The sequence below is a fragment of the Schistocerca americana genome, chromosome 1 (genome assembly GCF_021461395.2).
Source record: "Schistocerca americana isolate TAMUIC-IGC-003095 chromosome 1, iqSchAmer2.1, whole genome shotgun sequence".
NCBI lineage: Eukaryota > Metazoa > Arthropoda > Insecta > Orthoptera > Acrididae > Schistocerca > Schistocerca americana.
This window is the reverse complement of record NC_060119.1, coordinates 119,527,636-119,553,863: the sequence shown is the minus strand read 5'-3', so window position 1 is coordinate 119,553,863 and position 26,228 is coordinate 119,527,636. Positions and strand designations below refer to the sequence as shown.

The window sequence follows — 26,228 nt, the reverse complement described above, 5'->3', positions numbered from 1 at the left end:
TTTCAATTACAATAAATAGGTACCCAGGTTTTTAATACTGTACTGAAATTTATCTTATTTATAGGTCACACTTGGTTCAAGAATCATAAAAGAAGGTTGTATACATGGAAGAAACCAGGAGATACTGACAGGTTTCAGATAAATTACACAGGGTGTTACAAAAAGGTACGGCCAAACTTTCAGGAAACATTCCTCACACACAAAGAAAGAAAATATGTTATGTGGACATGTGTCTGGAAACGCTTACTTTCCATGTTAGAGCTCATTTTATTACTTCTCTTCCAATCACATTAATCATGGAATGGAAACACACAGCAACAGAACGTACCAGCGTGGCTTCAAACGCTTTGTTACAGGAAATGTTCAAAATGTCCTCTGTTAGCGAGGATACATGCATCCACCCTCCATCGCATGGAATCCCTGATGCGCTGATGCAGCCCTGGAGAATGGCGTATTGTATCACAGCCGTCCACAATACGAGCACGAAGAGTCTCTACATTTGGTACCGGGGTTGCGCAGACAAGAGCTTTCAAATGCCCCCATAAATGAAAGTCAAGAGGGTTGAGGTCAGGAGAGCATGGAGGCCGTGGAATTGGCCCGCCTCTACCAATCCATCGGTCAACGAATCTGTTGTTGAGAAGCGTACGAACACTTCGACTGAAATGTGGAGGAGCTCCATCATGCATGAACCACATGTGTCGTACTTGTAAAGGCACATGTTCTAGCAGCACAGGTAGAGTACCCCTTTGAAATCATGGCGGTGAATCGAGGAAGTACAGTACATACTGACGAAACTAAAATGAGCTCTAACATGGAAATTAAGCGTTTCCGGACACATGTCCACATAACATCTTTTCTTTATTTGTGTGCGAGGAATGTTTCCTGAAAGTTTGGCCGTACCTTTTTGTAACACACTGTATAATGGTAAGACAGACATTTAGGATCCAGATTTTAAATTGTAAGACTTTCCAGTGGGACCTGGATACTGACTAAACCAGCAGTTGTAGAGACCTACAGGGAGAGCATTAGGAAATGATTGACAAGAATGGGGAAAGAAATACAGTAGAAGAAGAATGTGTAGCTTTGAGGGATGAAGTAGTGAAGGCAGCAGAGGATCAAGTAGGTAAAAAGTCGAGGGCTAGTAGAAATCCTTGGGTGACTGAAGAAATATTGATTTAATTGACGAAAGGAGAAAATATAAAAATGCAGTAAATGAAACATGCAAAAAGGAATACAAACGTCTCAAAAATGAGATCGACAGGAAGTGCAAAATGGCTAAGCAGGGATGGCTAGAGGACAAATGTAAGGATGTAGAAGCTTATCTCACGAGGGATAAGATAGATACTGCCTACAGGAAAATTAAAGAGGCCTTTGTAGAAAAGAGAACCACTTGTATGAAGATCAAGAGCTCAGATGGAAACCCAGTTCTAAGCAAAGAAGGGAAAGCAGAAAGGTGGAAGGGGTATATAGAGGGTCTATACAGGGGAGATGTACTTGAGGGCAATGTTATAGAAATGGAAGAGGATGTAGATGAAATGGGAGATACGATACTGCGTGAAGAGTTTGACAGAGCACTGAAAGACCTGAGTCGAAACAAAGCCACCTGAGTAGACAACATTCCATTGGAACTACTGACATCCTTGGGAGAGCCAGTCCTGACAAAAACTCTACCATCTGGTGAGCAAGTGTATGAGACATGCGCAATACCCTCAGACTTCAAGAAGAATATAATAATTCCAATCCCAAAGAAAGCAGGCGCTGACAGATGTGAAAATTACCGAACTATCAGTTTAATAAGTCACGGCTGCAAAATACTAACGCATATTCTTTACAGACGAATGGAAAAACTGGTAGAAGCCGACCTTGGGAAACGTCAGTTTGGATTCTGTAGAAATATGGGAACACGTGAGGCAACAATGACCCTACGACTTATTTTAGAAGCTACATTAAGAAAAGGCAAACCTATGTTTCTAGCATTTGTAGACTTAGAGAAAGCTTTTGACAACATTGACTGGAATACTCTCTTTCAAATTCTGAAGGTGGCAGGGGTAAAATACAGGGAACGAAAGGCTATTTACAATTTGTACAGAAACCTGACGGCAGTTATGAGTTGAGGGACATGAAAGGGAAGCAGTGGTTGGGAAGGGAGTGAGACAGGGTTGTAGCCTCTCCCCGATGTTGTTCGATCTGTATATTGTGCAAGCAGTATAGGAAGCAATAGAAAAATTTGGAGTAGGTATTAAAATCCATGGAGAAGAAGTAAAAACTTTGAGGTTCGCCGATGACAATGTAATTCTGTCAGAGACAGCAAAGGACTTTGAAGAGCAGTTGAACAGAATGGACAGCGTCTTGAAAGGAGGATATAAGATGAACATCAACAAAAGCAAAACGAGGATAATGAAATGTAGTTGAATTAAGTCAGGTGATGCTGAGGGAATTAGATTAGGAAATGAGACACTTAAAGTAGTAAAGGAGTTTTGCTATTTGGGGAGCCGAAATAGGGAGAATATAAAATGCAGACTGGCAATGGCAAGGAAAGCATTTCTGAAGAGGAGAAATTTGTTAACATTGAGTATAGATTTAAGTATCAGGAAGTCGTTTCTGAAAGTATATGTATGGAGTGTAGCCATGTATGGAAGTGAAACATGGACAATAACTAGTTTGGACAAGAAGAGAATAGAAGCTTTCAAAATATGGTGCTACAGAAGAATACTGAAGATTAGATGGGTAGGTCACGTAACTAATGAGGAGGTACTGAATGGGATTGGGGAGAAGAGGAGTTTGTGGCACAACTTGACTAGAAGAAGAGATTGGTTGGTAGAACATGTTCGGAGGCATCAAGAGATCGCCAATTTAGTATTGGAGGGTAGCGTGGCGGGTAAAAATCGTAGAGGGAGACCAAGAGATGAATACACTAAGCAGATTAAGAGGGATGTAGGCTGCAGTACGTACTGGGAGATGAAGGATAGAGTAGTGTGGAGAGCTGCATCAAACCAGTCTCAGGATTGAAGACCCCAACAACAACATATAGGTAACAAAACTCACCTATTAGGTTATTGAAGTAGGAAGTGGGGCCCAAATAAGTAAACTACTGTTTCATCTATAAATTAATATAATAAAATTACTTTAATGAAGTGAAAACAGATTATATTACACGATTCCCACCAGCGAAAGTCTTCAATTGCAATATTTATAAGTAAACATTAAAATGTTACATTTATTTATACTTCACACAGAGTTGTTTTAATAGCATGAATTCAATGTTTTCAAAATAAAATACGGGCAAAATTCACAGAGTTCTTGCAAAATGTTGGTGGGCATTCAATGCTATGTCCATTTCCTGTCTCACCTGTGACAAGGTTTTAAAAATGATTGACAGCTCACTTTGTAAGCTCCTAATATTCAGATTTAAAGGTAAAGTAAAATATCTATTCGTATGATTAATCAGTCAATCAATCTTGAATTTATGTCTATTTATGCTTTTAGCTGTATTGGCTTTTGAGTGTCGAAAATTGTAGTGCAACTCTCTCTCTCTCTCTCTCTCTCTCTCTCTCTCTCTCTCTCTCTCTGCAATGATTACAATTTCAATGGTATCCATAAACTGAGTCAAATTTAGTAAATAGGTCTGCCTGATTTCATGCTCAAGCACCTACATTACTTTCTTCCTGTTAAATTATTATTACTCTTTCTCATTCCTATCAAGAAAGATTGTTCCAAAATGACATGATGTTCTGCAACAACCATAGTGTAAAATGCTTGAAGTTATACTTACAAGCTTTCCAAAGGTTCATGGGATTAGCTTAAAGATTTCATGTTAGAGCTTCATTGTAATTAGGAATAGACATAACCCCATCAGTGTCTCAGACATGTGAGGAGCAATTCTTATATGGCTCTCACTTAAAACACACATGAACAATCTAATCAAAGATAGCAGCACCCGAAGCTTGCTCACAGGCAAATGTTATGTTACAAATGCTCAGTATCTAGTGAAAAGTGATACTGAGGATGATTTCTGAGGAATTAAAACTGAGTGCAGCATCATCATCAAGCACTTGCTTACACAGGTACAACAGCCTCAATCTGGAAGTGAATGAGCCTATTTCATATTCCACATGTGTAAAATCTAATGAGATGGCACAAACATATACTACCTACAATTTTGGCATCAAGTTAAAGCAGTTGATACCAATGAGAGTGTTCAGTGTGGGGGTGGGGATGGAGGGAGGGAGTGGGAGGATGAGAGAGAAAGGGGGGGGGAGGCTGCTCTACTCAATATCCAACTATTAACAATATATTTTCGTTTCTCTTTTTTTTTTCAATTACACACACTTGTGATAACATTAAAACCCAGTTAAAGTTACGATTTGGTGATCATAAAATAAATTACTATGAAACATTTGATTAATTGTTTAGCCCTTATTAGATTCCACTTTCTTTCACATATCTTCACTTCCAGTATAATATTACTTCTTTGCTCTGTATGAAATCACTACAAGCCATACATTACACATGACAGCTTATGTCTTACATCCCACAAGAACTATGTCCTACAAAGCTGGTAGTTTCCTAATTTCAGAGCACTCACAGCAGTGAGTTGCAAGGTCTGCATAACTACAAAATAACTTGACAAGACCTTCTTAGCCAATTACCTACAGTATACTGGATTTTGTGCAATACTGAGGGTAACAACAACATTGTCTGTTTAGTGCTCTTTTCTCTCCCAATGATTCAACATGATGCTTAATAGTACATAGTTCAATATGAGGCTTAATAATGTGTTTATGGGTGTTCTGCCAAGCTGCTGCTGTTTCCATTTTCTGCACAATACTTCGAACATCGACCCCTCCATCCTCTTCAGAATATGACAGCTTTATCAACTGTCAAAATACTGAGCAGAAAATGGAAATAACAACTCAGCAGAACGCCTGGTTGTATAAAACTAATCAACCACACCAAGAAAACCTGACACACCAACAAAAAGCTATTAGTTGTATTTTATGCTTCTTTGAATCAGGAATCAGAACCCACTGAAAATAGGGTTTATAGCAGACAAAACTCAGTGGCAATGAGCTCATGCAAAAATAGTTCATGCTATTTGTAGCAATCTTTTTGAATGTTAGGATAGTGTGAACTGCCTGATTTCAAGAACTTTTTACTCATTTTCTGAATGAATACAGATGGCCACCCTTTCACTGTAAATGTTCCTAAACATCTCCCATACACAACAGTTTCATTAATTGCATACAACCAATATGTACAGCAAAGTATATGATGAACTTCTGCTACTACGAAATGTTTTTTAATTAGAAATCTTAGTACTACATGGATTTTGTATCCAATGAGATATTCAGCTGCAGCATTCACTTTGTTGCACTACTGCAGCTTTACAACAGCAGTAAAGCATACTGAGCTACTGCAATACCACATTTTTGTTGCACAATATGCTGCAAATGATGGACAAAGGGCAATTCTGTAGTCCTAGATTTCCAGAAAGCATCTGAAAAGTTTCAGGCTGCTAGCTGTTAACGAAGGTTTGCATGTACAGAATCAGTTGTCAGATATAGGAATATCTTGAAGTTTAAGTAATAGAATCCAGTATTCAATAGCTACAATGCTGGAATTACAATAGACACAATAGATAACAGAACGCATTTCAGAAAGGCAGTTCAAAAGGCAGAATTTCAGGAGAGAAAGAAAGTCGACTCAAGAAGAAAGGGAACAACACTCTACAAGGATGTAGGAAATTTGGAAACTAAGGAAATCTAATGCAATGAAGAGAAGCCAAAGTTGATTCATTGTACCCAAATGGGTTATTCCAAAGAAGAAGAAGGAGAGGAGGAGGAGGAGACGTATCGGGTGCATTGTCCTGGACAATGAGTGTTCATTTGAGACAAAAGTATCTCCAAGAGTGCCCCAGGCATGAGTAATAGGACACTACTACTTCTCTATACACAGAAACAGGATGTAAATGTAGGAAGGGGGAAAATCCCCGATTTTTCCTGGAGTTCCAGGTTCAAAATACATTTTTTCCCATGTGGAAACACATCTTTCCTTGTTAAGAGACAGGATACTTTCTACTTTCCATCAGAGTTTTAAGACATCATTACTTTGAATGGTAATGGTTTTATACACCAGTGTAAAACTTCCTGGCATTTTAGGAAACAAAACTCAGAAAAAAAAACACTTTGGGAATGTCTTTGATGAGTGGCAACATGTACACTGCATATTTTCATATTACGAAAGTATAAATACCAATACCACGTTAGTTTCGGAGGCACTGAAATTTAAATTACAATGTGCTTTTGTGGGCCAGTCACAGCTCACATCATATAACCTCACCTGCCAATGGCAGCAGATAGTTAATAGAAACATCACTGTTTAGTATGAACACACAAATAGGAAAAGTTAATGGTTTAAATTAAAATGCATACAGTACAGCTACTATGAAAGCTAAGCTTTCACTTATAATCAATATTGGTCTTTTTTTGCATGTGTTATTAAACACAAATGTGCCACCAAAATTTTAAATAACGACGTAAATGGCTAGTCTTCTGGGTCCAAAAGTTTTTAAGTGGCTAGTCTTCACAGTAATAAGTATCGAATGAGAGCCAAACACCCCACGATTAACAAATTCACCACACATTCTTAAACAAAACATAATTCATCTTGCATAAAACTAAATTTACTTTGAAAGTAACACTCCTCAAACCACCACTCGCAATATTTTCATGTGACCTGTTAGAAATGTAAACAGTTGTGTCATGCTCATTGAAAGCAGTTTGTTGCTACGAAGTATTACACTGTCTTAGTCCTAAAGCCTCTGAAACATTTTGCTGTTGGCAGATGCTTGTGTGTGCACTGTATTTTATTGTTGTAAATTGTGAGTTTCTTTGCAACTAACGTTTTATTTTTGTGTGTTTTTTTTTAAGGTTTTGTTAGAGTATCAGTTCTTACCAGTAAAAATTACAAAAATTTAACTGAAAATTGAGACAATGAAAAATTCATGGAATTCTAAATATTCTTAGGTTTTTCTTGTTTTCTCCCAGATGAAAAAATTCCCAAATTTTCCTGGGTTTCCCAGTTGTCCTGTGACATGTACACCCTAATAAATGAGGTGAGCAGCAATCTGTGACACTGCTGCTGATGATGCAGTACTGTATGGGAAAATGTCATCTTCAAGTGACGTTAGGAAAGGTTAAGGCACCACAGAGATAGTTCAAATGTTTTGTTCGATAATGGAAACATGGTTCAAGAAAAATCGAGTCATGCTCTTGGCACTCGTGGCACTCGTTGACCTAGAATTCCTGGCCAAAAGAATGCTGTCCTTAACTCAAGGAGGAAGAAATTTCTGAGAATGTACATTTGGAGCACAGCATTGTATGGTAATGAATCATGGACAGTGGAAAGCCAGAACAGAAGAGAATCAAAGCATTATGTGATGCTAAGGAAGAATGTTCAAAATCAATACACACAACACATTGATGTCGGTGCCAATAGGTAAGAGACTGAAAGGACCATTCCCATTGGAGTTCCAATGCACATTCATAGTGATTGAGTGAAGAAAACAACTTGAGAAATTTAACACTAATGTATAACATTTACTTCTCAATATCCTAGCTGCTGAAAAACCACCATTAAAGCAAATTTGTCTGCAGACTGTTTTGGCACAATGAATGACAGTTTTATTCAAATACTGGCATTTACTGGTGGATTACCATGATTGAGTGTATAGCTGAATCCAAATGAAGTCGAGCAAGATACATGGGGTACAATAATTTAAATTTTCCATTTTACAGCAAATTTGTTACTTCTGTTTTATTATGACTTTTTTTACTGAGTCATATCCTGTCTCTTCTGACACTATATCAATAATAACAGACTCTTAAAATGAAAATTAACTGCCAGTAAAATTAAAATGGCCACAGAGATATGTAATGAGTGTGTGCATTGACAATCATGTAACTGATGTGAATTGAAGTACATGGTTACGAGAACACAACAGTTACCGATTCTCAATATGTCACTTATTGGGTGCTACATAGAGCTTGAAATGTTACTGCAAGTCAAACAGCTGCAAATAGTCTAAAATAATCACAATTCTGTAAATACACAAGCTATTAAGGCAGACACTTTTACTAGTATTATATGCTGAATAACTGCAATTTGAATAAAATATGTCAATTTTTTAAGTAAAAGAATAGCAGTATTGAGCAATGTTTGCTTTTATACTTTTGCTACATTGGTCATTATAAAATTTTTAACTTAAATAATGGATAAAGATCAATTGAAGATACCTTTTGAGAATGGTCAGGAATAAATAGAATGTAACTGTATACTCTGAAGTGACATCTGATACTTGTGAACTACAATTGTCAATTTTTACAGTTAACATTTTAGTATACATAAATACATTCAAAGAGTCATCTGTTTTTGATTGACACCATTGCTGAATATCTTTCAAATTAACATATGCACAACTCATGAATACCTGTTCAGAACACAGTGCTACAGGTTTTGCTCTACTAGTCTTCACAGTCAATTTGTTGAAGGTACTAAGGCTAAGTGGAAAAGCGATTTGCTTGTTTCCTAAAGAGAAGCTTCATACTAAATACGCAAGTTATTTGATTGGTTGAAGAATCAGTAAAATATAAAGCTGGACGGGGTAAAGTGATGGAGTTCTGAGTTACTAGTAATGACTTCTATGATAGACATACAAAAAGTTGGCTATATTGAAAAGGATAAAAAAGAATTTTGTACACATTTAGAAGGTCTGAAACACTCCTATGAGTGTGCAGTAGAAGTAAGAATTTGCATTCATATTACGAATCATCAAGCAAATGGTACAACCTGGTACAGTTACAGAAATACCTCTTAGATTGCTGAACAATGGAAGGGACAAACAAAAACTATAAACGGAAACCACTGTTATTTCATGATATTATGAAGATCAAGCATTTAATTGGAAATGTGATGGAAAGGGACAGTATGTAGTCTTCCTGCAGCAGTTCCCGATTGATGGGTAAGGAATATTTAGCCATGAGCTGTGCCACATGACAGTAATCCTTACTGCAATAGGAACACAATATCTTGCAGACTGGAACGACTGTCACTGCCAGTAAATCAGAAGCACATAATTGCAAAACTTACTGTGATGGACTTTGGTATGCCTGAAATCAATTGGCCACTTTCTCCATTATTTCGTAACAGAACTGTAAACCACACTACACATACTGAAAGAGATGAAGATGGGCTTTACACTGTCCATATGTGGACACAACTTCTGTGCATTTAATACATGTTCCACCTCATTCACTGCATAAGATGTCAGTATATCGCACTAGGTGACTTGATTTACTTGCCACCTTAGATTCATCCATTCATGACATTATTTTCTTTTAATGATACTAACAAAGCATTTTTATAACTGAAATGCTAATATCTTTTGTGTTGATGAGTCTTGCTAATCAACAAGTAGCAAACACTAACTATGATAGCTCCATTATGAAAGACAGCCTGGGAATCAGTTCTGCTCCATTCTTTGTAAGACTGGTCTATTCACACATTTCACACTCTGGTCAATGTAATAAAGTTTTAAGCAAATTTCAAAAATAATTATTCTGAAACTGAACAAGAAATCCCTAAGTACAAAATTTAAGAATGCAAGCAAAAGATGTGTCATTTCTCTTTTGTTAAACTGTGTTTAATTCTGTAAAACAAAATAAATTAATTTTTGATATCTAATAACTGAAAATGAATTTTGGTCTAAAGTGTGCTTAGTAAGAGGAAGAATGTAAGATTTTAATTTTACACTTAGGGTGGCAATTCACCATTTAGTGCATTTCATGGTTCTTTTACACACTCCAAATACTGATTAATACATATCTGCCTTTGCTAGATTAAACAGCAGTCTTGGAGATATCTGAAACCAACATTATTAACTAATAATAATGTGTATGGCAAACTAAGGTAACAGAAGCAAATCATATGATGAAATTATGTTAGATTAAATACTTCTATGCCAACCATCATATCAATACCTGTAAACAAATTTAGTTTCATTTGTCCATTACTCTGTAATTTCCACAGAAAATATTAGTATTTATTATTATTATTACTGTTACTCATATTACTTGCATGACAACACTCCTGACTTCATTAAAAATAGATTCATTATTAATAACAAGTAAATACAACAGTTCACTGCAAAAATAAAGAAGCTGAATACTAGTACACCATCCAATTACTGCTCTATTCTTATTGTACAAAAACCATAAAAACTCTTGCTTCGTGAACATCACAAAGTAAATAAGACAGGAAGGAATCATCAAAGACAAATGCTAACCTTTAATAGCAAAGAAAATGCAAGCTAAAAAATTCTGAGTTTTTATTTTAGGAAGCGATATCATAATAGTTATTATTCCCAAAGAAGACTACTAGAAAAACAAATACTGATGGCTAAATAATAAATGATGTTACAAATCTGGCACAAACCCATTTACACTGTGAGCAAATGGCCAACAATCCTCTCTCCTGATAAGAGTGATTACTGCAACTTTCAAATGAAATATGAAGCTCTGTGTAGCAAGTACAGGGGCAGCACTGCTCAAAGGTGAAATATGCTATGCAGTGCAGGCATAAAGTAGGCATGTCTCACCTGTTCACGGCGCATCACCTTCTCCTCTTTTTCCCGCTTCCGAACCTCCAGCAGATATTCATTGAATAAGCTCTCACGTTCACGCATTTTCTCAATATTCTTGAAACGCTCATCCTTCCCATGCTTTTGAGCGAAGTCACTGAATGATGATCTGCAAAAATAAAATTAGGATGTGCAGCAATAAGTCCACTTCAACTGTGGTTAGGGGCACACAACTCTCCAAAATCATGTCGAAATTAAGACTTGATCCAGAATACTGAGCAACACAAAAGTATTGTTATAATCATGATTTTATTAGTTTCCTACTAAGAATTTCAACCATGATTCTTTAAGGCAGGGGTGTCCAACCTGCAATCTGCACACAGTCCACAGCAAGTATCAACACAACCCAAGTAATGCGCATCTATCATACGATCAGTAAAAAAGAAATTTTAACTGATACATAATCCTAAAGATGGGATAAAATATACAGCCATATTTTTATATTTGACACAATAACTTGAAAACCAATTTCAGCATTTTTGAAAAAATAATCAAATTTATGTATTTATGCAACACCTTTTTCAAACAATATGGATACAGGGTGACAATTATTGAACTATATGAAATAAGATCACATCTTCTGAATGGTTTGCATTAGGACATTCAAACTAAACAGCTGGCCATGAGTATTATGGGAATTCGTACGAGTTGAAGCCCATTTTCTTTTGGATATGTTAGTCAGTAAGCAAACCTGACACATTTGGGGGACTGAGAATCTGCATTTCGCGATCGAGAAATATCTTCACCATCAACGCGCGTGCGCGCGCATTTGGGGGCCGCTTTCTGCTCTGTGCTACCCAGAGGCCACTGGCATGGACCTCTATCGGTCGCCATATTCACCAGATCTGAACACACGTGACTCCTTTTTGAGGAGCTATATTAAAGACAAGGTGACAGCAATAACACCAAAACTATTGCTAAGCTGAAAAGAACCATTCAGGAGGTCATTGACAGCACTGATCTTCCAACACTTCACTTCATTGGGTCATGCAGAATTTCACTATTCATCTGTGACACATCACCACCAATGACATTTATACGTTGAACAAAGTGTGTGCACACCGTAGTTTGTAACTAATTTACGTTTTTTCATACAGTTCAATAACTGTTACCGTGTATGTTGCCAGATTCCTAGTTTGAATGCATAGAGCTGTGGGTCAAGTGCCAGGAACGGCAGCCACCTTCCACCTTCCACCACCACCACCACCACCACCACCACCACCAGAGAGGGTGCCAATGCACTTCCAGCCATCAGCCATCACCCATCGGGATGTAGGGATGTAGCAACCCACCGAGAAGCTGGCTACAACTGCAAGAATTCCAGTCACCCCCAAGCAATGCTTTGTTCACTTTTATTAATCCATTAGGACAACATAATGTGCAAGTAGAAAGGTGTAAGTAGAAAGGTGTAATGACAAGAGAAGTTTGAAGCGTCACTGAAATACCGGCACATTGTGTCCCTGAGCATGAGAATGCAGTGATCATGTGGCTAGTGCTCAAGCTCTGTAATTGGTGGATCACTAGATTGGGGTTTTATACACCAGCGAGAACTTCCTGACACTTAGAAAACTGAAAACTAAACTCTGGAGGTTGGGAGGGGGGGGGGGGGGGGGGGTTGGTAATGCTGTCTCCAATCTCGATAAAATGGATAGTATCTAAAGTGCGAGTCTAAATGAAACACATTTTGGAAAGATCTTTGATGTGCAGCAACATGTACGCTGCATTTCTTCGTTTTATGAAGGTATAAATTCGAACTCCACCGAACACTGCATGTTACTTTCCGAAGCAATGAAATCAAGATTGCGACGCGCTTTTGTAAGCCAGTCATAGCTTGTCACGTGACCTCGGCAGCTGATGACAACACAGGACACGTAGTGTAGTCAACCAATAGCAAGATCACTCTTAAGTAGGGCGAACACACAAAAAGAAAAGTTAGTGGTTTAAATTAATATACATAGTTTTACTAGAAGGAAAACAAAGCTTTCACAAATAATATTGGTCTCGAAGATTAATAAGCTGCAAGAGAAGCTAAGCTTCCACATATAATGCTGATCATTTTGCGCATGTTACACTTTAAGATACATCACACAAATGTGCCAGTAAAATTTTTAATAACGACATAAATGTCTGATCTCCTGGGCTCGAAATTCTTCTAGATGTTCGTCCTCAAAGAGTTGATTTTTAAATGAGAGTCAAATGGTCTGTGATTTAAGAAATTCATCGCACATTCTCGCACATAGTTCATCTTGCATAAATGGAAATTTACTTTGAAAGTAACACTTTTCAAACCACCATTTGCAATATTTTCCCGTGACCTGTTAGAAATTGGTTAGTTTCAGCAGTTGCCAGAGAGCGCCTACGCAGCTACGATGATGTAGGGAGCCCGCATGTTCGTATGTGTAAAATATTAAAAGATCTTGCATCATGCCATAAAAGAAACAAGACATCAAAGGATACTTCAGGAGCATCGGAATTTCGTGAACTATACTAAAATGCATAATTCGGCTTAAAGTGCACAATCGTATGTCCAGATTCAGATGTAAATTTTCTGGAGTACCAGTACTGTATCATCTCATGTTTGGTTCTTTATTATGGCATAATGCCATACGAGCTGGAAGATGGCAAACGTGCACTTGAAATGCAGCGAACAGTTGAAACTAGCCAACAGTGTGAAATTAAACACTTCGTTTCAAATAAATTGACTGCCTCGGCGGAAAATATTAATAAAGGCCAAATCTCTTTTGCAAACCGACAAAAATAACTTCATTGTTCTGCAAGGTGATTAATGCTTGACTGCCACAAAGGTGGAAATAAAACCTGAAACGAACAGCTTATTTTAGCCCTCCATAATTACGCGAATGTATATCAATTCACTTGGTAGCTCCCAGCCACAGAAATCCGTTTTGTTTTCATTTAATGTGAGGAAGAGGAAACAGCAAAATCACTAAACGTAAACACAGGTCACGTGGAGACTACCCACCTCCCCACTACAACTCAGACTGCTCTGTGCATCAGCCCTGGATCTAAATTATTTCCGAGCCAGAAGCCAGAAGCGGGAGAAGGTACTACTCACACACGACTCAACTGCGCATGCGCAAGAGCCCGCCCGCAACTGCTGAAATGAATCAAACGTAAACAGCTGTCATGTCACGCTCATCGGAGGCAATTTGTTGTTAGGAAGCAATGCATATTCTTCCTAAAGCCTTTGAGACACTTTGGTTGGCAGGCGCTTGTATAAGAACTGTGTTTTGTTGTTGTGTATGGCGCATTTCCTTTGTGACTGAAGTTTTATTTTCGTTTTTTTTTCTCTCGATCATGTTTTTTTGCTGCAGCATTATTCTGCAGAAGCAGGATACAGTAATATCCTTCCTTAGAGTATTGTTCTTACCAGTCAAAATCACAAAAATTTAACCTGGTAACTAAAATAAGGAAAAGTTCCCGGAATTCTAAAAAATTCCCGGGTTTTTCCCGGTTTTCTCCCGGACGGAAAAATTCCTGGGTTTTTCCCGGATCTCCCGGGTCGTATACCCTGTTGCAGGTCCTCAGGGGAAATTCATTATAACTGATGTTGATGGATATGGAAAGGAAAGGGAAGTTGGTAGATTTTATTCTTTTAGTGTATTTCGCTTGATGCAAATAGAGGAGCTTAATATATTGCTACACACTCCACTACCAAAGACATCAGCTGTTTTGCTATTTGTATTCACTGGAGATGAGGTATATCCATAGTTGAGGCATTTTTATCAAATCTTACAGTCAATGCGTTTTAGATCCATGGAATGAATATTTCAACATATGCTTTTCCAGATCACAATGATTAATAGACTGTGCTTTGGGAATAATGATCGCTATGTGGAGTGCATTTGGGAAGCCAACAGAAACTTCAGCAGAATTTGCTAGTGAAATTGTGAAATGTACTTCCTCCACAAAATTGTCATTGATCCACAAGGCTCTTCGAGTGTCAATGAACAACATACGGTAGACACTGAGCGTTCTATACAATGCATTTATAAGACAGGACTGAACTTTAACATATCTTCAAATGAAGCTGTCCAAATAAGACAGTTTTGAAAACTTTCTCACATAATAAAATGCAATTTTCATGTGTTTCTCAGCTGCACTACTTCAACTTTATAACCACCTCTCGTTTTAAGACAATGAAAGAAATAAAAGGTTAATGAAACGTATCCTGTACTTAGTCTGTAATTCTGCTGCCACCTCATCACATAACTTGTCCAAAATTAATCATTTGCGATGATAGTTGTTTCACTGGTCTCATAAGCAACACTGTGTAAAATCAGTTTTTGGACTGACGCTAATACCCGCAGCAACAGCCAAATGCTGCCAGCATTGTCCGGATGCAGCCAGAGTCACTAACGCTCTCGTCGCCACTCTATGAAACACATTTTTGACTTGCTCAGCACTGCTTTGTGCCACTCTGCCTGTAGCATCTCTGTAATTCTACACTCTGCTCGCTGTGTTGTGCTGCTCTGGTTGTGCCGTGCCACTTCACTATAACTGCAGCCCCAGAGACTAGTCAGGAAGAACAGTGTGCAAAGAAGTGGAATAAGGAAGAACTAAGAAATGCAGAGGAACATTTGAAGTTCTCCAAGGCTACAGGTACTGTAATAAGGAATAGCTTAGTAGACATCTCTACAAAGGGCAATCACAGAAATTGGAGAGAACAACGTAGATACAAGGAACGTAACTGCAAAGAAACTGTGGGTAATGGAAGAAATGCTTTGGCTGATCAATGACAGAAGCACAAAAATGTTTAGGGAAATTCAGGAATATCGAGGTACAAGTCATTTAAGAACGCAATAAACAGGAAATGCAAGGAAGCTAAGGTGAAATGGCTATGGGAAAATTGTGAAGAAATCTGTAAAGAATTGACTGTCAGAAGGACTGTCTCAGTATACAGAAAATTCAAAACAACCTTCGGTGAGTTAAAAATCAAGGGTGGTAACATTAAGAGTGCACTGTGAATTCCACAGTTAAATGCACAGGAGAGAGTGAATAGGTGGAAAGGTGTATAGAATGTATGAGACAGACAATATAACGTCAGACTTTCAGAAAAGCATCATCCACCCAATTCCCAAAATTGCAAGAACCAACAAGTGTGAGTGTTATGTTCAGTCAGCTTAACAATTCACGTATCCAAGCTGCTCACAAGAATAATATACAGACGAATGGAAAAGAAAATTGAGGATGTGTTAGACGATGACCAGTTTGGCTTTGGGAAAGGTAAAGGCAACAGAGAGAGAGTTCTGATGCTGAATTGATAATAGAAGCAAGACAAGAAAATTCAAGAGATGTTCATGGGATTTGTCAAACTGGAGAAAGCATTTGACAATGTAAAATGATGCAAGATGTTTGAATTCCTGAGAAAAGCTGGGGTAAGCTACACGGAGAGATGGGTAATACGTACAAGAACCAAGAGGGAACAATAACAGAAAGACAGGTATATAGTCTTTCACCCTACTGTTCAATCTATACATCAAAGAAGCAATAACGGAATGAGGAGAAAGATTCAAGTGCTGAATTACAATTCAGTGCAAAAGGACTTTAATGGTAAGATCAACTGATGACATTGCTATCTTCAATTAAAGTGAAGACAAATTGAAGGATCTGCTGAATGGAATGAAGATTCTAATGAGTACAGAATATGGACTGATAGTAAATCAAAGAAAGAGTAAAGTAATGAGAAGTAGCAGAAATGAGAACCGTAAGAAACTTAACATCAGGATTGGGGATCACAAAGCAGGCAGTCATGGAATTCTGCTACCTAGGTAGCAAAATAATTCATGACAGATGCAAACCTGCCAACTTTCAAAAACAAATCCAGAAGATCCCAAATCACAAAAATTTACCATGTGCATGCATTGCAAGGTGTTCAAGGTGTTGAAACATAGCAAGAAAAGACTACACAAAAAGAGATTACAAATAACGTTAACAAATATAATGTAGTCTACATTTTATGATCACTATTTTCGAATTCTGAAGTTAGGTACTTAAACAAGTTACTTGCTGATGAGTGTTCATTTGCCATCACTTAACAAACAGTTCACACACTTCATAAGAATGAGCTTTTCTGTGCTTGATCTTGCAAGCCACAATATGAGCGACACTGTCAAAACTACTAAGCTGAACATTTATTTACACTTATTTACAAAATTTTCTCCGGCGCACAGAACACTGGCTATATTCCATTAAGCTACATAGGAGACATTAAGATGAGTAGCTTCCTTCCTTTTCTTCAGAAATTCTGAAGGAAAACTATTCATGTAACATGGACTACTGCTACTTGTTTTCAAAACAGAAATGGATCCCCGACTTCCATTCGACATGGAGGAACTAAACTGACTGCAATTCTTCTTCACCAGAAAGCATTAGCCTGGATATGCTACTGTACTTAGGAACACTTTCAGCTCCACGAATGCTCAAGTGAGCCCATCTGGTACCATTTGTCAAGTTCTCACTCTCAACAGTAGCAAAGTCATCAACCTGCAAGGCCACAAATTGGTTCTGAAGCACATTCATTGTGTCCTCAGCTGACTCACGTTCCTTCCTCAGCAGCAATGATGGAAACCTTTCTACAAGAAATTCTACACAAGAAAACTTCGCATCCTCAATTTTGGAAACTTCTGCAACCTTTGCATGCTTCAGTACTTCATCACTGAGGAGAAACTTGTTTATGATATAATCACATGCAGAGCACAAGTAAGCCCTGACGTACAAAGAGAATGTTGATTTGTCTATCATTAAGTTTATTCACCCAATTCACTGACTGAACATGCATAACTTGAGCATCATTATCTCTCTGATTCTCAACAAGATGGTACTGAACTTTCTGTAACAGGGAAATCTTTATAACTTTAGGTTTAACAAACCTAGAAAGAAGCTGCCGTAATAGATTCGTCATTAGTCCTACCAGTTTATGACTTTGAGGGGAAGCACTCTGAAGTGCAGACTTGAGATTCTCAAGTACGAGAATGACAGCACACAGGAAAGCACAGTATGCCTTGTTTAAGCCTGAAGAGAGAAACAAACAGTTTTTCTTCGCGGATTTGAATAATGTTGTTCTTCAGTACAGGAGTGTCAGATTTTCTGGCAGATGCAAATCTCTTGGGGGACAACCAATTCTGATGACTCTATAGCATTCCTATTTCCATTGTCTTTAGAACAACCAAGCTCAGCTTTTGGGATTGTAACAATGTTAAGCTACTTGTTGCACACTGAGCACTAACACACACCTCATCTTTAAAGAACCCAACTGATAGATCCCACTGCTCCAACAGTCTCTGCAGATACTTTCCTAAAGACAGCCATCTTGTGTACCCATGTTTTAATATCTTCTTAGTTTCCTTGTCATGAAGCTCTTGAATTCACCCAGAAAACTGGACACCTACCACAAAATCCAGAAATCTTCAGGGAAAACCGGAAAACCTGGCAGGTATGCAAATGGAGCAAGGAGGACATAAAGAGCACGCTAGCACTGCTAAAATGGGCATTACTGACCAACAGAAGGCTACTAGTATCAAACATAGTATTATATGGTAGTGAAACATGGACTGTAGGAAAATCTAAGCACTTCCGATGTGGTACCGCAGAACAATGTTGAAAATTAGGTTGACTGATATGGTAAGGACTGAGGAAGTTCTCTGCAGAAACGGCGAGGGAAGGACTATATGCAAATCACTGACAAGAAGAAGGGATGGGATGATATGACATCTGTTAAGACATCAGGGAGTAACTGCCATGGTACTAGAGGGAGCTGTAAAGGGTAAAAACTGTTGACTAAAAATGGGGTGGGGTGGTTCAGGTCTGCAAAAGATATGATTTCTGCAGTACAAGCATGCTGATTTCTTCTCCAACAGACTTCAGAACACAACTGGAAGTAGTGCATTGGCATAAATAGGTGTCATTTTATAGCGGAAACATTTGCTGCCCAGCAGTACTGCTACGGCAAGGAGGGTATACTAGATGAAAAGTGTGACATGTAGCCACCAGCAGCAGACAGGGGTTCAGCCCTCCGCCACCATACCTGCCTCCTGCACTAAGTCGAGCAGCCAGACTTTGTGCCATGGCTAACCCAGGCCCACACCATCAGCGAGGCTGACTCCTACTCAGGGGGCAGTGGGTCAAGTTCCTGGCACAGCAGTGGATTTCCAACACTGCCGGAGTGGGCGTGAATGGGCATCCTACCATCACCCACCCCTCAAGATGCAGCCATCCACCGAGGAAATGGATATTGTTGCAACAGTTTTGGCTATCCCCCTAGCACTACATTTTCTGTGTGCTTGTGGTGTGACCCCATACCCGAGACATGTACTGCATGCAGGGCACTGGTATCAGCAATCCTTGGCATGCACCATAGCCAGCCAGTTGTGTGCTAGCTGTCACCTCATCAGCCGTGCTGCCTCTGCAAGTGGCGAGAAGGGTGTGGTCACTGCCCAATATCAGCAGAGACAAATGCCTGAGTAAAATGAAGTATTTATTTTGACAGCTATGTCTGCCTGGGCCACCACCTGCTTTCAACTCTGCCATAACCCTCTGCCGCCCATCATTCTGAACTGAAGCCACACCGTCACCCCTGTGGTCATCTTCAGAATTCCTTAACTTCATTGACTTCGTGACCATCAATCGATGTTAAGTTTCTCGCTGTTCTCATTTCTACTACTTCTCATTACCTTCGTCATTCTCAGATTTACTCTCAAACCATACTGTGTGCTCATTAGACTGTTCATTCCGTTCAGCAGATCATTTAATTCTTCTTCACTTTCACTCACGATAGCAATGTCATCAGCGAATCGTACCATTGATATCCTTTCACCTTGTATTTTAATTCCACTCCTGAACCTTTCTTTTATTTCTATCATTGCTTTCTCGATGTACAGATTGAAGAGTAAGGGCGAAAGGCTACAGCCTTGTCTTACACCCTTCTTAATACGAGCACTTCGTTCTTGATCGTACACTCTTATTATTCCCTCTTGGTTGTTGTACATATTGTATATGACCTGTCTCTCCCTATAGTTTACCCCTACTTTTTTCAGAATCTCGAACAGCTTGCACCATTTTATATTGTCGAACACTTTTTTCAGGTCGACAAATCCTATGAAAGTGTCTTGATTTTTCTTTAGCCTTGCTTCCATTATTAGCCATAACGTCAGAATTGCCTCTCTCTCCCTTTACTTTTCCTAAAGCAAAACTGATCGTCACCTAGCGCATGGTATTAGCATTGGTCACCCAGGTTATCTCACTGACCGTCTCTGATTTGGATAAAACTCTGCTTAGCAGTTGTTCTATGGAAATAAATAACAATACCTAATTTTAGAAAATTTCATTTCATGACACTTCTAAATTTTGAATTTTGTTGTTTTTAACATTGTGATGGCACAAAACAACATTTGCTAAGAATCTGAAAATAAATTACTTTTATTTATCATACAAACAATGTCAAACTGGAGGCTGTATGCTCTGCAATAGGAGGATCGTAGAAAAAACTTTTAGCTTTAAGTAAAACAACTCTTCCTCTTTCCTTTGTGAAACAAATTGTGAAACAAATAGTTCACCATTACTTTGAACCTCAAAGGGAAGGGATAATCCTTATTTTCTATGAAAAATAATTCTCAAAGATGGTAAAATATTTGGTAGGTTGGTAAAATAAAACCAATAAAGTTGTCCTTTATTTTTTGTTTTTGTACCAATTCTTTCTTGAGAAAGTAAAATAAGACAATATAATTTCAATGACGATTTCCTTTTGATCTAACTGAAATTTTAGTGGTTACACTTATAAAAGAAATTGGCTCATCCAAATGTGTCTTAAAAAATTCTAGCTAAACCAGACCGCCACATAGAGTAGACATAATTTGTAACAGAAATACTATTTTCTGAAAACTGTCAAGTTCTAATTGATGATTTAGGACATTTAACAACCACAGCTAATGAGGAATGAGATCCCGGAAAATATCCTCTTATATGGGCTAACGGAATGACATCTAATGATGTGAAATATGTGTAAACTGTACAGTAACATGTTGTGTTGTATTTGGTTCACTTATTATCCATAATTACTATCAAGCTACATGTCTTGATGGGCTATAGACTTGCCAATTGTTGATAATTTACACCTAGATACATTGTCTAGGGGTAGCGTCTTTGATTCATAATCAAAACGTCTTCGGTCCTGGGTTCGATCCCCGCCGCTGCTTAAATTTTGATAAATAATCAGCATTGGCGGCAGAAGACTTCCGGCATAAGAAGTCAGCCTCATTCTGCCAACGGCTTTGTCAAAGAGGGCGGAGAAGCGAATAGAAGTTCAGGGCACTCTCTTGTCCTAGGGGTGGGAAATTGCCCCTAAAGGCGGAAGAATCAGCAATAATCAACGACATGAGGATGCAGAAGGCAATGGAAACCACTGCATTAAAGAGACACAACGTGTATCCACAGGACATGTGGCCTGTAATTGAAGAAGTGTCATGATGATCTCTCCATTGGCAAAAGATTCCGGAATAGTCCCCCATTCGGATCTCCGGGAGGGGACTGCCACGGGGGAGGTTACCATGAGAAAAAGATTGAATAATCAACGGAGGGATAACGTTCTACGAGTCGGGGCGTGGAATGTCAGAAGCTTGAACATGGTAGGGAAACTAGAAAATCTGAAAAGGGAAATACAAAGGCTCACTCTAGATATAGTAGGGGTCAGTGAAGTGAAGTGGAAGGAAGACAAGGATTTCTGGTCAGATGAGTATCGGGTAATATCAACAGCAGCAGAAAATGGTGTAACAGGTGTAGGATTCGTTATGAATAGGAAGGTAGGGCAGAGGGTGTGTTACTGTGATCAGTTCAGTGACCGGGTTGTTCTAATCAGAATCGACAGCAGACCAACACCGACAACAATAGTTCAGGTATACATGCCAACGTCGCAAGCTGAAGATGAACAGATAGAGAAAGTGTATGAGGATATTGAAAGGGTAACGCAGTATGTAAAGGGGGACGAAAATCTAATAGTCATGGGCGACTGGAATGCAGTTGTAGGGGAAGGAGTAGAAGAAAAGGTTACAGGGGAATATGGGCTTGGGACAAGGAATGAAAGAGGAGAAAGACTAATTGAGTTCTGTAACAAGTTTCAGCTAGTAACAGCGAATACCCTGTTCAAGAATCACAAGAGGAGGTGGTATACTTGGAAAAGGCCGGGAGATACGGGAAGATTTCAATTAGATTACATCATGGTCAGACAGTGATTCTGAAATCAGATACTGGATTGTAAGGCGTACCCAGGAGCAGATATAGACTCAGATCACAATATAGTAGTGATTAAGAGCAGGCTGAAGTTCAAGACATTATTCAGGAAGAATCAATACGCAAAGAAGTGGGATACGGAAGTACTAAGGAATGATGAGATACGTTTGAAGTTCTCTAACACTATAGATACAGCAATAAGGAATAGCGCAGTAGGCAGTACAGTTGAAGAGGAATGGACATCTCTGAAAAGGGCCATCACAGAAGTTGGGAAGGAAAACATAGGTACAAAGAAGGTAGCTGCGAAGAAACCATGGGTAACAGAAGAAATACTTCAATTGATTGATGAAAGGAGGAAGTACAACCATGTTCCGCGTAAATCAGGAATACAGAAATACAAGTCGCTGAGGAATGAAATAAATAAGAAGTGCAGGGTAGCTAAGACGAAATGGCTGCAGGAAAAATGTGAAGACATCGAAAAAGATATGATTGTCGGAAGGACAGACTCAGCATACAGGAAAGTCAAAACAACCTTTGGTGACATTAAAAGCAACGGTGGTAACATTAAGAGTGCAATGGGAATTCAACTGTTAAATGCAGAGGAGAGAGCAGATAGGTGGAAAGAATATATTGAAAGCCTCTACGAGGGTGAAGATTTTTCTGATGTGATAGAAGAAGAAACAGGAGTCGATTTAGAAGAGATGGGGGATCCAGTATTAGAATCGGAATTTAAAAGAGCTTTGGAGGACTTACGGTCAAATAAGGCAGAAGGGATAGATAACATTCCATCAGAATTTCTAAAATCATTGGGGGAAGTGGCAACAAAACGACTATTCACGTTGGTATGTAGAATATATGAGTCTGGCGACATACCATCTGACTTTCGGAAAAGCATCATCCACACAATTCCGAAGACGGCAAGAGCTGACAAGTGCGAGAATTATCGCACAATCAGCTTAACAGCTCATGCATCGAAGCTGCTTACAAGAATAATATAAAGAAGAATGGAAAAGAAAATTGAGAATGCGCTAGGTGACGATCAGTTTGGCTTTAGGAAAAGAAAAGGGACGAGAGAGGCAATTCTGACGTTACGGCTAATAATGGAAGCAAGGCTAAAGAAAAATCAAGACACTTTCATAGGATTTGTCGACCTGGAAAAAGCGTTAGACAATATAAAATGTTGCAAGCTGTTCGAGATTCTGAAAAAAGTAAGGGTAAGCTATAGGGAGAGACGGGTCATATACAATATGTACAACAAACAAGAGGGAATAACAAGAGTGGACGATCAGGAACGAAGTGCTCGTATTAAGAAGGGTGTAAGACAAGGCTGTAGCCTTTCGCCCCTACTCTTCAATATGTACATCGAGGAAGCAATGATGGAAATAAAAGAAAGGTTCAGGAGTGGAATTAAAATACAAGGTATCACTGATACGATTCGCTGATGACATTGCTATCTTGAGTGAAAGTGAAGAAGAATTAAATGATCTGCTGAACGGAATGAACAGTCTAATGAGTACACAGTATGGTTTGAGAGTAAATTGGAGAAAGACGAAGGTAATGAGAAGTAGTAGAAATGAGAACAGCGAGAAACTTAACATCAGGATTGATGGTCACGAAGTCAATGAAGTTAAGGAATTCTGCTACCTAGGCAGTAAAATAACCAATGACGGACGGAGCAAGGAGGACATCAAAAGCAGACTCGCTATGGCAAACAAGGCATTTCTGGCCAAGAGAAGTCTACTAATATCAAATACCGGCCTTAATTTGAGGAAGAAATTTCTGAGGATGTACTTCTGGAGTACAGCATTGTATGGTAGTGAAACATGGACTGTGGGAAAACCAGAACAGAAGAGAATCGAAGCATTTGAGATGTGGTGCTATAGACAAATGTTGAAAATTAGGTGGACTGATAAGGTAAGGAATGAGGAGGTTCTACGCAGAATCGGAGAGGAAAGGAATATGTGGAAAACACTGATAAGGAGAAGGGACAGGATGATAGGACATCTGCTAAGACATGAGGGAATGACTTCCATGGTACTAGAGGGAGCTGTAGAGGGCAAAAACTGTAGAGGAAGACAGAGATTGGAATACGTCCAGCAAATAATTGAGGATGTAGGTTGCAAGTGCTACTCTGAGATGAAGAGGTTAGCACAGGAAAGGAATTCGTGGCGGGCCGCATAAAATCAGTCAGTAGACTGATGACCAAAAAAAAAAAAATAAAAAATAAAAAAAACATGAAAGAAGAAATAAATTTTGTTACAGGCTCTCCCTGGGACACTGAATTGTCTCACAAAAAACATATAAAATATTTTCAAATTTCTGAATACCAAGATGACAAGAGCATAGTATTTTTAAAGAAAATGTTTCTGAGCAAAAACAAGTCCGAAAACAGGGATAAAACAAACCTGAAGTAACTGTTTCAGTAAACATTTTTACCAAAGTGATGAACAATCTAGAGAGATACCAGGTATAAAAGATGTTGGAAGCACATGGAAAAAGCAATGAGAAAGAAAATGGTTTATTTCAGACTCCGTATGAAATTTATTAACATTTTAAAACCATGTATCTAGAAATTAAAGTAGTACAGAGAGTTAATTTCACCCTAAATGGAAAAACTTGTTCCACATTCTTACAGTACCAAGTCTCAAGCAAAATATTATAAGACACTCAATTTGATGTAAACATTGCCACAGTATCAATGGACTTAGTGACAATTACTACAATTACTCTTATTACTAACCAGGACGAAGCCCAACGATATCTATGGAAACACTACACTGTACATCATATTAAGATTAACATAAAAAAATACTGTAGAAGGAAGATTAGTTAAACAACTTGTGTTATATCTGATGACATGAAACATCTTCATATAGTTCATAAGATGCAAGAAACTGTGTCTTAATTTAAAAAAGAAACACAATGCAATGCTAAAAACGTTCACTAATTTAGTGATGGCTGTGCAGGCTAGTAAAAAAGTAAATTTAATCTTATAAACCTATGTCCTCATCATGACGATTTTAATATCAGTGCCGAGTGGTAATTTTTCGCAACTAGCCACAGAAGAAAACAAATGTGATGGCATAGGGAGAACATCTAAAAAAGGTTAGCATAAAAAGAAATTTTACAAAGGCCCCTAGGAAACCAATCATTATCTGCATCAGATTTGTATCAGTTTTGTACCATTATCTCCAAAAGATAAGTTTTATTTTATTTCTGAAGAGTTTGTACATCAGATACATTCTGACCCTGCATTACTTAAAGTTACCTAGTGGAACCTGAAGTTCCTGGAACTTTGAGCTATTAGATAGTTTACGGAACTTGGAAGCAAGTCAGATCAGTAAAGATACGGACCAAACACTGTAACATAATTTAAGGAAGAACTGGCATCTTTTCAGAAAGGATAATATGTGTTTCCTTCAAGATATGTATCTTGTAAATACTCCAATCTGTGGTAATCTGACTTAATTATTGAACAGAAAACAACATGTTATTGTACAATTTATGCATCCCTCAGGACCTATACCATCATTTCATTGGCCCAAATGAAAGGATATTTTACCAGTTCCCGTTCATCATGTGCTACCTGTTATTAAAAATTCCACGACATCAACTAAAAGAACCAATTTTCAGGTGTAAATTCTTTATTCAGAAAAAATGTTACTTTACAAATTACATCTACTATATGTAGTGCTGGAATAAAAAGAAGAAAAAACCCTAAGCTATATACATGTTTTTAAATACTATTGGTTTGGCCTGTTTCTTTTATAACTTTAAACATAAATTTCAGCTGGTCAAAACTATTATTCATGACCCTTGAAATTTCAGTCATTTATTACACATCCAAGAATTATTATTTGTTACAAAAACAAAAGAAATAAAGGAACAAAAACTCCATTAATTTTATTTCCTTGTGATAGCCCATGTTTGAGAGGTTTTTTTTGGGGGTGGGGGTGGAGGGGTAGGGTGGGTGGGGGGGGAGGGGGGGGGCGGCAAGGCAGGAGTTCTATCTTTCCCTCTATGCGATATACCAGGTGATCAAAAAGTCAGTATAATCTGAAAACTGAATAAATCACGGAATAATGTAGATAGAGAAGTACAAATTGACACATGTGCTTGGAATGACATGGTGTTTTATTAGAACCGAAAAAATACAAACGTTCATAAAATGTCCGACAGATGGCGCTTCATCTGATCAGAATAGCGATAATTAGCATAACAAAGTAAGACAAAGCAAAGATGATGATCTTTACAGGAAATGCTCAATATGTCCACTATCATTCCTCAACAA

The 26,228-nt window shown here is 38.3% G+C and overlaps 1 protein-coding gene across 1 annotated transcript in view; it reads right to left on the bottom strand.

The window, feature by feature from the left end:
• Window positions 1-26,228, bottom strand: part of LOC124549987 (transcription elongation regulator 1) — a 250,239-nt gene that overhangs the window by 76,459 nt on the left and 147,552 nt on the right. Inside the window, exon 13 of the mRNA XM_047125278.1 lies at window positions 10,655-10,805. Coding sequence (XP_046981234.1) covers window positions 10,655-10,805 — 151 coding nt within the window. The remainder of the gene's footprint in view (window positions 1-10,654; window positions 10,806-26,228) is intronic.